The sequence below is a fragment of the Harpia harpyja genome, chromosome 1 (genome assembly GCF_026419915.1).
Source record: "Harpia harpyja isolate bHarHar1 chromosome 1, bHarHar1 primary haplotype, whole genome shotgun sequence".
Lineage (NCBI taxonomy): Eukaryota > Metazoa > Chordata > Aves > Accipitriformes > Accipitridae > Harpia > Harpia harpyja.
The window spans coordinates 99,871,984-99,884,826 of record NC_068940.1 but is presented as its reverse complement, the minus strand read 5'-3'; the positions used below and the strand labels follow the sequence as shown (position 1 = coordinate 99,884,826).

General features: G+C 40.3%; 1 protein-coding gene across 5 annotated transcripts in view; it reads left to right on the top strand.

Annotated features, from left to right (window-relative positions):
- RBM33 (RNA binding motif protein 33) overlaps positions 1-12,843 on the top strand; it is a 110,385-nt gene that overhangs the window by 56,243 nt on the left and 41,299 nt on the right. For all 5 annotated transcript variants that reach the window (XM_052806847.1, XM_052806829.1, XM_052806820.1 and 2 more), the window contains exons 11-14: positions 5,915-6,077; positions 6,979-7,310; positions 8,195-8,443; positions 9,321-9,608. In XM_052806847.1, coding sequence (XP_052662807.1) covers positions 5,915-6,077; positions 6,979-7,310; positions 8,195-8,443; positions 9,321-9,608 — 1,032 coding nt within the window. The remainder of the gene's footprint in view (positions 1-5,914; positions 6,078-6,978; positions 7,311-8,194; positions 8,444-9,320; positions 9,609-12,843) is intronic.

Below are 12,843 nucleotides of genomic sequence, written 5' to 3'. Positions count from 1 at the left end.
CTGTCCGGATAGCAAACCCATGAAAAATGGGAGTAACTACTGTGCATATAAAGATTTATTATGCATCTATGTTACAGTATGCTTATTTTGTCAAAAATAGACCATTATGAAAACTGGCTTTTGCACCTGCTCTTCATTAATTTTTGAAGTTAAATAGCTCTGCGTGGTCATTTCTACGAAATACCAGAGGGCACTTGGGGATTATTAGCAGCAAATACTTGCTGAATGTAGAGTTTAACACTAATGGTAAAATAATCCACTCCTAGAATTATAGTTTAACTACTGTTAAGCAAAAAAAAAAACCCCCAAAAACCCCCCAAAAAACCCAAACAAAAAACCCAACACCCTCAAAAACTTTAAGTAGTGAAGAACTGTTACATTACTTTGTACTATTTTTAGGACAATTAGAATTTGGCATAAGTAAAAGTTGAAGTTGTAGTGTTAGTGTATTCCTATTCAATTGGGAAAAAAAAGTAATGGTATTTCAGAACAATAGACAAGCACCTCGTAACTTGGAAAAATATCCACCATAGTTTACAAATTTTCTTTAAAAAAGAAAAGTTTGTTTGTGTCTGGAAGTAGTAGCTCTAGTTGAACCTTAGAGGTTTAGTTTCACATGTAGTGTGTGAACTTAATCCATCACACAATCAAATTACCGTTGGAATTGTCCTGACAGCTTTTTCAGAAGAAAAATCTCAGCAATGTAAAATCTGAAAATATGAGCTTCCCCCACCCATGTTACTGTAATTTAGGGCAGAATTTTATTTCACTCTTTAGGGATAGTAGAAGCAAAGCTGGTTTAGGAAAAAAGTAGAGGTCAGTCTTTTTCATGGATGTTAGAGGGAAGAGAAACTAATTTCTTTTTTTTAGAAGCAAATATTGGGAATTCATTTTTCAGCAAATAACAAATATCTTTGCAATTAATTTTGCATGATTGGCCTTTGGTTATCAGCCAAGAAATGTGATCAGTCATATTTTAGTAGTTCTTCAAAATGTCATATACATAAAGTTTAAAATCTGTTCAGTGATGAAATAAGTAGGTATTTCTTAGCGATACTCAATTGTCTGTATAGCATGCAGCTTTACTGTGGTATGATTTATATCAGCTGTACTTCTGTAGTTTTGCCATTTTTTAAACTTTCAGGTTGCAAAAAACTCAACCCTCTGTTCCACTGTGTGCAGAATAAGTGCTCTGGCAGGGAAGGGTCATTGTTTCGGCACTAATGAATCCTGACAGTGAGGGACAGCTCATGTTCGTTGCAGGATTATAAAAAGGATCTTCATGTTACTTTAAACGCAAAATAGAGAAGGAGGGTTGGCTTTAGGATTGGAAAATATTTGTTATCTTTAAAAACTTCTTAGCCTCAAAGTTTAACTGGAATCTTACTTAAAAAATAAGTGGAAAAAGACCCAGAATTCTTAACTGTAAGGGATGGAAAAATGCTAGGCCAATAGGAAGAGTTCCAAACTTCACGTATTTCCTTCTGCTCTGATTTTGTAGTTATTTTGACCCAAACTTGTGTTGTGGGATATACTTGTATGAAATATACCACTAATAAAACTAGAGCAAAAAAATATTTTCTCAATGTATTTTGGTGGGCGTTTGTTGGGAGTTTTGGGTACCGGCTTTTGGGTAACAGTTTGTCTTAAAATCAGTGAAAGTATTTAGAAGACAGTAAATATTTACTTCTTAAATTAAGCTTCTTAAATACACCTTTGGTACTGTGCTGGTTTTGGCTGGGATAGAGTTAATTTTCCTCACAGTAGCTAGTATGGGGCTATATTTTGGATTTGTGTTGAAAACAGTGTTGATAATACAGAGATGTTTTCATTACTGCTGAGCAGTGCTTACAGAGAGCCAAGGCCTTCCCTGCTTCTCACCCCACCAGCCTGCTCGGCTGGGGGGGCACGAGAAGTTGGGAGGGGACACAGCTGGGACAGCTGACCCCCACTGACCCAAGGGTTATCCCAGACCATATGATGTCATGCTCAGTATATAAAGCTGGGAGAAGAAGAAGGAAGGGGGGGGGGGGGGGCATTTGGAGTGATGGTGTTTGTCTTTCCAAGTCACTGTTACACGTGATGGAGCCCTGCTGTCCTGGAGATGGCTGAACACCTGCCTGCCCATGGGAAGTGCTGAATGAATTCCTTGGTTTGCTTTGCTTGTGCATGTGGCTTTTGCTTTACCTATTAAACTGTCTTTATCTCAGCCCACAAGTTTTCTCACTTTTACCCTGCTGATTCTCTCCCCCATCCCACTGTGAGGGAGGTGAGTGAGCAGCTGTGTGATGCTTGGTTGCTGCCTGGGGTTAAACCACAACAGGTACTGAAGGGAGCTCGAAATCAGTATTGCTTATATTTTTAACAGTAAAATATCTTGCTGGTTATTGGTTTCTGTATTTTTTTTGTAACTAAATTATAATCTCTTTTTTTTTTTTAGAAGTGTGACCTTTCTTAGCTCTAAAATAACCTTGTATTACTCAGTTCTAAAACTTAACTAAAGCTTATTTCATCAGGGTTTAGTTTGCTTATGATGGGAAATATAAAGCTCTTCTCAGTGTGTGTAGTACTACTAGACTTCTGTAGTTTGAACCAAGATGTTGTGCTGGTTGCCTGCCTCATTTTGAATCATTTTGGTTGAAATTTTCCAAATATTTTCATTCCGAGATTGAAACAGTAGAAAAACATTGTTATGCCAAGGTGAGTTATTTAGAAATTTTTTTATTGCTCAGTTTTTCAAGGAAGAAAATTTGAGTTTGGCTGCACTAAGGATGTTTTAGTACATGAGAGCTGTGTGACATTCAGCAGGACTTTCCATGCATTTGCAGTGCAGGGCTGCTTTGGGATTAGGTAGAGCTGGGCATAATAACAAGGAGGGTACAGGTTGGCAGGAGAGGGAAAGCTGGTATGAAGAAGTGTTTATTTAAAATACAAGTAAAGGATCTTTTTCAACCTGTGCTCTCATTTACTTCTCCTTCCCTGGCAGGAAAAAGAGAGAAAATTGCCTGGACTAAGTGTACAGGCGAGAAAGGCTGGGTAAATAGGAGCTCCTGACTGGCTGCCAGAAGACAAGACCACCAGCTTGGAGTCAGGAAGCTGGGAAGCTGAATCCATGCTAGGATTAGGAACCAGCGGGCAGAGTGAAAGACATGATAGGGATGAGAGAATGTATCTGAAGAGCAAGCACGACCAGAACAGGCTAACTCGACAAAGAATTAATATTGGGGAAGATGCTTGAGACTGGGTTACAAATTTGGTCATAGACGCAGAGTTGCCTGCTTATTTTGTAGCCTAAGCCTGTATTTTGTAGCCTAACACTAAAACTGAAGTTTGGGAGTGAGGAGAGAGACTGATAAGGATCTGTTACCTTGACCAGGACAGAATACATGGAGTTTGGAAGAAGCAGAGGAGACTGTGGTCACTGTAGTGCCATTTGGTGCTTGGAAACAAGCCCAGCCAGAACATTACTGCTGCCAGTTCTTCAGCTTGGATGGCAAATATGTGATACTTACACTTTATTAGCCCAGGTTTCAGTAAGTTTCCATGTAATTTGTTTTTCGCTGGCTATTTTAGAAATAACTAAGATATAAGTAGGCATATATTGTGTCTAGAGAAAAATAGAGGGAGAATTTTCAGAGCTTCCAAGTCAAGCTCTCTGAAAATAGGAAAAAGCAGGTTGTCTGTTGAGACCGCTTTCTTTCCCCAGCTGCGATATGCTCATGTGACTACATGCTGTAAATAAGATGCAAGATAAAAGCCGTCTTGTGTGAAGCTGCCCTAATGAACTGCTTTCTTCCCTGCCTCTGTTGCAGTGACCTTATGCATTATCCAGTGATAAACTAATAACTAAATGGCTAAGTATCAGTTGGTTTGCTGGGTGCCTCCCTAGAGGCTGTGTAGCTTGCGGAAGCACTGTGTGTTCCCTAGGATGGCTGTAAGAGCAGTGCTTTGAGAAATAGGCTTTTATCACCAAGGCTTCCAAGATCAGGGAATGCATTTAACTTGAGTTTGAAAGTACCTCTGGCAGCTCCTACGTGCGGTGATGGTAGAGGTGTGTTTTGGGAGCGAAGGGTCAGGATCCTCAAGGTTTGTGTTCAGTTGCTGTTTTGGCAGGCAGCCAGCGCTGTCCTGCTCAACACCAGGGAAGGGCAATGCAGTTGAACAGCCTTGTTCAGCTAAACCTGAATGGATTTTGATGAGACAAATAAATGTCACTTTGTCCATCCCAAATAACTCCCTCTTCCTCCAACTGCTGCTGTTTGCAGACAGCCTGTGAAATTCAAAGGCGTTAGTCTCTTCCGAGGTGGCAAGAATATTTTGTGTTGGTAACTGTTCACTTGGAGAAGTGTAGCAGCTCCTCCTACAAACAGTGTGTATGTTATGAGGACTGTCATGCTTGAGTGTAATATGTCTTTCCACTAAATGAAATACTCACAGGAGACTGGCTGACTAGGAAGGAGCACTGGCAATGGGATATAGAACCTTTAATCTGCAGGAATGATAAAGTATTTACAGTTGATGGCTGTATAATGACATAAAGTAAGTAGTCACAGTCTTGCCTCCAAATAAGAGGTCATATAAACATATGCCCGTGTAGGTGTTTTCAAGAAGGCCACAGATTTAATAATGGCTGTGATCTTCAGTGCCTCTCATCTACTTGTTTGGGCCTTGCCAATCCCAGTTGTGTTGTGCTGGTAGAAGGGTATGAAGCAGTGTTGTCTCCTGCTAATTCATTAATGAGTAGACTTCAGTTTCCAGGGCAAATACCCATTTTTGCTGTGTGGGAAATTCTTTTCCTAAAATGCTAGTATTTTTGCAGTACAAATAGGGTAGAGTGAAACTGTGCGTACTGTTGGTGAGGGTAGCTCAATAGATAAATGATAAGCTACTGCAGCTTAGTTGCTTAGTCCTTTGCTGATGACCATATTTCAGTCTAGCAGGGAGTGCTTGGTCTGAAATGTGTTTTGAAAAGCATGTCTTCAGCAATGGCAGGTTTTAAGCTTTAAGGTGAGCATCAGAGGTAGACAGAACAGATGCCACCACTGATTTCAGAATCTGTATAAAGAGGAAAAAAAAAAGGATGTTCATAGATTTTCATTACTTATTTGATTTATTCACACGTAATAAGGAGATGCTTGTGAATATAATGATTTATGTGAAGCAAAGCTTCTGTTTATCAGAGGTTGCCAATATATTTTGTCAACTTTTGATATAAAAGAAAAAATGATAGCGTTAACTACTCAATTAAGTGTGTCTTCTGCAAAGTTCTGCTTTTGGATTAACATCCTGCTTTCTGCAATATGTAAAGGCTCACTTTACATTTTAAAAAAAAGAAAAACAAAACCACTTTACTGGAGGGAAGATAATTTTGCACTCTTTCTTATAATGCTTCAGATGCGAGGTTGTGAATAGACAGAAGTATTACTCTCCTGTTACTTCTTTTTGAAAGATGACTTCTTTAATTTTCTGGATGCCATAAATTGTCCTTCCCCCCCTTTTTTTTAAGTAAAGCTGTTTCACTTCTCCAGCTTACATTGTACTAAATTGATGGTGAAGAATGGCATGGTTTAAGAAGATAAATGTCAGGAACGTCTTCTAAAGTAGACATTCAGATTTTTTTGGATTAATGGGAAAGAAGGTCAATAATTGCATGGATTTCAATAAGCTTGAGAAGAAATGGCATTCCTGTGGTGCTAGTGATTATTAAAACATTGTGAGTTCATTTCAAGGTACTGTGCTGGGGTTTAATATCTCTTCCATTGTGAAAGAATGACCCAGTAAGAGCTGCCAATTTGTACAGACGATAGGAGATAAATCATAAAGCAATTGTATTTGTAAGAGAAAAAAAGTTATAGCAGACAACAGATAAATTCCTGGATGGTAGCCTTAACCTTCGTTCTGCCTTATTAAATAGGGCCCTCCAGACTTTCAGCAGCATACGCCTGGACCAGTTCCTACCAACTTCTCCCAAGCCCCAAGGCTGCCAATTCAGGACCAGTGGAGAGGGCCACCACCACCACCACCACCGCTCCCTCCTCCACCTCCTCAGGAAAGAGATCCTTTCTTCTTAGCAGCAGGTAAGCATTTTTATTTCCATTAACATACAAAATCCACTTTTTGTAAAATGGCTATGCAGTGTCAGTGTGTATCGTATAACATGAAATGTTCGGAAGAACATGAAGGCTGCAAGATCCTATTTGATGTAGCCAGGCTAGTACATCCCAAAAATTCCAGTGGTCTGGTATCTTCTTACTTTTTTGATGTAAATGTATGTCTCCATCTGTAACAACCATCAATCTGGATATTTATGCAGATACAAAATAAAATTAATATCTAAGTGATTGTTGCAATAAAGTTGTTTGTAACTTGTTACGTTTTAGATAACTAGTACTCTCCATACACTTTGGTTTTGACTAGTAACTTTTTAAACTGCCTGGACTATGTGTGTACTGTAAAAAATCTGTTAAGGTTAGCTAAAATGATACAGCATAGCAAACAAAATAGATGGTAAGTGCATGTGTATGTATATATACAGATACATATATATACTGCATATACATGGTATGCATATATATAATGTATATGTTATAGACATTTTACACAAAATATGTAAAAAATTTGGTAAATATCTGGTCAGCAAATGGTATCAACATTCTATGAGTTCTTGTGTGGTTTAAACTATAATCCCTGGAATCCTTAATTGATTTCATTAAAGTAGAATTTCTAAAAGGTATTGCTAATTCCAGCAAAGTACCAGTTGTGCTGGTCTTTCAAGCATCAATTTCTTTTATACACAAGTGGCAGAAGCAAGAAAAACATAACCTTGAGGGTAGCTCTTAAAATTAAAACATCCCATACAATTTTGCTTTTTACAAATTTCAGGTTACTTTTCCAAATCAGAATAGGAGTTTTACGTTTCAGGAGTGTGTTTGTGTCCCTGGGAGCTTGTCATTTAATCACTTAACCTGATTCCCGCAGATCCAAGGTTTCCAAGTCATCACTTGTTTGAGCAGCGAAGCCCCCCACCGCCGCCACCTCCCCCGCTTCTTAATAGCGCGCATCCTGTCCCTACCCAAAATCCGATGCCCTTCAGCCAGCCCGGGCCAGCATTTAATCAGCAGGGACAACAACCAGTATTTCCCCGAGAGCGGCCGGTACGGCCAAACATGCAGCCTCAAGGTCCTGTGGGGATTCTCCACTTCAACCAGCCAGGTTCGGCAAACCCGCGGCCGTTCATCCCTCCGAGGCAGCAGTTCCTGCAGGCTCCGGGACAGCCCTTCCTCGCCGCGCACACGCAGCCCAGCATGCAGGTAGGTGCGGGTCTGCAGCACCTACGAGAAACGCGTGATGCGGCCCCGGTGCCGCCTGGTAGGCTGATAGCAGTAGCGTAACTCAAGTGCCGTTATTTGAGATTACAGGTATGAGGCGGATGGACGTGTAACACTTTTTATTGCTGCGCCTGAAAAGGTGATTAATTTTTGCCCCAGTTGCCAGCGCTAACGTATTTCCGATAGCGAGCTTGCAGCCTGGCCCTGGCTCCTTAACTTGCTTTAGTTCCGCAGAGGTAGGGAGAGCGGCCCCGGTGCCCCGGCCCCGGTGCCCCGGCCCCGGTGCCCCGGCCCCGGTGCCCCGGCCCCGGTGCCCCGGCCCCGGTGCCCCGGCGGGGCGGGAGCGCCCTCTGCCGCTCAGCTGCGGAGCACGGCGGGGGGCCGGGGGCCTCCCACAAACCGGGAGGAAGCCGAATTGCTGCTTCAAGTGGGTAAATGTTTTGGGAATGTGCAGGGTGGTGTGGAGGGCCTTGCATGTTCCGCGGGCTTTCTGCGGGATCTTTTCATGGTGTCTGTGCTTTGAACGTGGGGGAAATCCTGGAGGCTGGTGATGTTGGGGGAAAAAAAATAAAAAAAAACCCCCAACAAACAAACAAAAAACCAGTTTAAAAGTCATTAGAAGAGGGGGCAGAGGGCAGGAACCCTTGCATTCACCTTTTTTCACTTTAACTGTTGAATTACACAGGTTTAAGTGTAGAACTACCTTGCACAGCTTCTGTTAGTCTGGTTTTTCACTTGGTATATTTTCAGTTTAGCCTGGTCTGTAGCTGCATACAGGTGTTTTGAGGACTTGGGAGGCTGGAGCTACTTTTCAGGAGGTTATTACCTTGAAACTAAAAACAAATAATCTTTTTCTTCACATGAAGGGTCCCTTGCATCCTCCATTACAGCCTCAGCCACAACCTCAGCCTCAGCAGCACCATCACCAGCAGCAGCAGCAACACCATCACCAACAGCAGCAGCAGCAACACCATCATCATCTCCAAGGGCCGCCACAGCCCTTGATGCCCATGAACCAGCCACAGTTCAGGCCTCATATGCAGGCCACGCAGCAGCAGCCAAATAACAACAGGATGCAGTGTCAGCCACGACAGGGTCCAATGAAGCCAAGGCATGTAAGTACCACATACATCAATGTTGCCTTGTGTGACTCTGGGGTTAGCAAGTGTTAACCAGTTAGCAGGTGTACCCATTTGTGTTACACTGGGTAGCAGGCATGTAAGCCCAGGTTTCAAAACTCAGCAGTGTGGTTTTTCAGTCCCATTTATTCCCTTCCTGCTCTGTCCCCTTCTTTCACCATTTCTTGCTCCTTTTCTGCCTTGATCATTTTATAACCTACATCTAAAAATAGCATGTGTACCTTTCCCTTTTTCTTTTCTCCTCCACTCCTCAGTGTTTTTCTCGATCTGGGTCCAATAAGAGATGATGCAGTTGCCCAAAAACGGGCAATAAAGGGGTTTTGGAGGATAGGTTTGCTTAATAAGATTTTAAAACTGCTGGTAGCCTCTGATCATGTGGGAGCCCAGTTCTCTGACACTGTCTTTCAATTTGAAGGCTTCTCTGTACCACTGCTAATAAGCTTTCTGGTTGAGATAGTGCCACTCATGTCTTGTGAGTTTGCTTCTTTGCAGCATATTCTGTCGCTTGGTAGATTGCGGTAACACAACAGTCTGTAGCAGTGCTCAAGACAACATGGCTGTAGTTCAGAATAATTGCTTTGATTAGGAAAGTAAATCACACAGTGAAGCCAGTTTCTGAGAAAGATGTTAGACAAGTGAGATTCAGTTTTGCTTTTAATTAAAAAAAAAACCCAACCCTGTTGTTAAAATGTTCTCATTTCTATAATTTTTCTTCAATACACATTGAAAATACTACAGCTCTTCAAAAAGCTTTTTTCCCCAAACTTAACTAAATCATGAAAATGTGAAACAGGCAACACTTTAGTCTGGTTTGTAGTGGAAGTCAGCAGTTTTCTTCCTTTCTGCTTTTCAGAATACACCATCACAAAATATTGTGAAGCGTCCGAATCAGCAGCTACAGTCAACTGCTCCAAGAAATAGTAACTTGCGTGAATTGCCGATAGCACCATCACATGCTATGGAAATGAGCAACAACAGGAGAACCTCTACCCCAGCTGCTCAGGTCAAACCCATTACCAGCACGTCGTCTGCCACAAAGTCTGTAGCTGGTGTTGGAAACTCACAGGGCAGGCCTGAGATGAAAGCTAAAGCAATCACACCAGTGGGCCAAGCAAAATCAGAAGTAAAATCTGAACCAGAGGTAAGGCTTTTTTTTAAAAAAACAAAACCAAACAAACAAAAAAACAAACACAAAAAATCCAAACAAAAACCAAGAAAAAAACCCTCCCACCTTTTAGAAACTTCTCTAGTCTGACTTGTGATCTGCAAGCACACTTAATGTATTATTTACCCAGTATTTTTTGGTGCCACTAGAGGCCTCCCTTCTGAGCTGAACTTTTCTCTTTAATGGGGTAGCAAAACCAGTCTCCATTGACAAAAAAAAGAAGTCTGGAAGGTTGGCAAGGCTGTGGTGAATCTGTTTTGCAGGAGGAGTCGTCGTTTCTACTGTGAAAAGGCAGAGGTTGAGTAAAGGTCATCAATGATAAAAGCCTCTGAAATACCCATTGTGCCCATTTTTTTCTTCCAGGATTATGATCCCTGTTTTTTTTCAGGTGGTCATGTTCTTCTAAGTCAGAAAGCTTCTTCTCTTCTATTTCCTATGATGCTGTATGGCTCAAAAGAAAAGGAAAAAAAAAACCCAAAGCTGTTCGGAGAGCTATCTTCTTCATGCTGTTTTCCTTTAGGCTGTTCAGTCTCCTCTAGGGTCTTGAGCACTCATGCAGGAGGTTGCAGCTGCATTGTCCGTGGAGCATCTTGCTCTTGAAGAAGAAAATCTCTCTTTTATGAAACCTTTTGGCATGAGGGAAAATAGGAGATGCTCTTAAGTGTTCCATTTTGGAGAAAATGCTCTTTGCTCTGCTAGTGCTCTGCACAATCAGAAAATGAGATGCCAGTGTTTTGGGCTCATGCAGCATGAACAGATGACCGTTTCCATGCACAGATTCTCCTGGAAGCTAGAGAAGACTCTCCATAAGCACTGTTAGCTTGAGAGAGTGGGTAGGATTGCACTGATGGTGCTGTTGATCCTGAACATCAGGAGGTAACAGAGGAACATGACAGCTAAATGCACCCTGTATAATTTCTTAGTGTCAGGTTATTCTGAGCAGAACTGTAAATCTTTATAGTTTAGTTGACCATGAATCTTGTCTCAAGGACCAGGTTTTCTTCAACAACTGTTGAAAGCTTTAATTGTGATAATACTGTCTTCCCTTTAAGCTGCTCATGATTAGCTTTTCATCTTGTTCTTGAATTAGGGATGGTCATAACTAATTTTCACAAATGAGGCACAAAAGAAACCCATAGCTAGCAGTGCTTGACCTCCTGTGCACTTGCTTTTCAATGGAAATATAAAAAAAAAAATCCTTATTTCGGCTTTTCAGCTTTTAATTTTGATCTTTTTTGAAAAAATGACTTAAGTAATCACCTTCCCCTCAATTCAGTCTCTTGGAATAATATAAGTCACAGAAAATGCAGTGCCTCTTAGAGAAGCCTCTGTCTTTCAGGTCGTTAGTAAGGTAAGTTTTGAAGTAAATCACCTACAGGCCTCCCCATCTAAAATATCTTAAAGTTCTTCCATAGTGTAATCATATGAAAATTAAGGCATTAATTCTGAAATATCTCTGGCAGCGTTTAGAAAAATGAATGAATATTTTTTCACTCCTCTTAATCAAATGAATTAAAAAAAAACCAAACACAACCTCCCCCCCCAAACCCAACAAAAACAACAACAAAAAACCCCAACAAAAAAATCAAAACAAAAAACCCCACTCCAAAGCAGTCATCTTGTTCTCTCCATTTTAAGTTTTAAACATATCCTAACAAACCCGTAGTTATAACACTGACTAATCTTACTTGTGTGAATTCTTGGTATTTTACAAATAAAGCTTTCATTTTATTTCTATGTCAAAGCTATCTTTGAAAACAGTTTGATACCTGTTCTATGTAAGTTTTTGCAAAACAGGATAAAAAAAAAGTTACCTTGGAAAAAATGTCTCCTAGCATCTCCTGTTGTTAACCGTAAAAGTAAAGCCTTTGTAGATACACTTGGCAAGTACTAGAAAAGTGTGTGAATGTGTGCGCGCACAGAACACTTCTCCTTTCAAAGTGGACTTGAAATAGAGCCTTTTGCTACAAGCAGTCCCTTTTCAGCAGTGCCACTGTGGTAGTCTTGTTCATTGATGCTTATTGTCACTTCTACAAACAGGATTGCTGCACTAGTAATGTTAATTTCCAAGCATTTAATTGTATTCTTAACTGTTGTTGTTACGTGGGTTATTACATTTCTCTCCTTAGGCAGATTGTAATGTTTTCCAGTCTTTTTTGTGTGTTTTTCTTGTAATTAGCTAACTTTGTCATGTTCTTTTGCTTTCTATGAAGATGAGAAAGAGTTAAGTTCTGTCATCTTTTCTAGCTGTATTGCTCATAACTGAATTGGGCAGGTTATTTTGCAAGTGTCTTCAACTGGAAAATTATTAAGACTTTTCTTTGCATCCTTCTTCCTGGAGTCAGTGGCCATATTTACAAATGCCCTGTCATTCAGGAAGCACCAAAAAATAGCAATATTGGCTATTAAAGGTTTCGCTCACCTTCAAAATAGATATTTGAAAGGTTTGCAACCTGAGTGACTAGAAGATTAAAAACTATATTTCTACTTTACTAATGGTTTGCTTGTGTTCCTGTTCCTGTGAGGCTGAAAAATACTGACTTTAAATGCCTCTGTTTAGAATAGCTGTTACTCTCCAAGATTTAAACTTGCATATCCTCATTTGGAAAGTATGGGTGATGACTGTTAGCATAATTCTGCTCATGTTGAGGTCAGTTTAGGATAAGAGGAATTAAGGCAAGATTAAGTATTTTTAAGTTTAAAGGAGGGGGAGAATGTAGAAAGGTAATGTGAATCTCTTTAGAAGAAAAGGATATTGGAGCTCAGAACAGGAGAGAAATTAGTAGAGCACTACATAATCATAGGCGTACTGATATTACTACTTACATTGCAGTTAATGTCCTTGATATACTGCAAGAAAACCTTCACATTCCATTCTCCCAAAAGCAGCAAGTTTTGAAGTTGGATTCTTGAATGTTATGTTGCTGTCTTTTTTTAACAAGGCCCACAATATGGAAAATAGTTGCTGCATTAAATTGTTAGACCAAATGTATCTAAATCTTTTAATCTTTTTGGAAATTAACTACCTGAAACATTGTACATGTCTAAATTTGAGTTTTCTCCAGTTTAAATAGGCTTGATTTCAAAATTTTAATGATGGTGCCTCCTGTCTTGTGCTTAGAAAGTTCTTCTTATCACAGTCTTTTTCCAGTTGGAAGATCACAAGAGGGCAATGTGCTTCTCAGAGTAACTTGTAACCTTGTTCTTAATT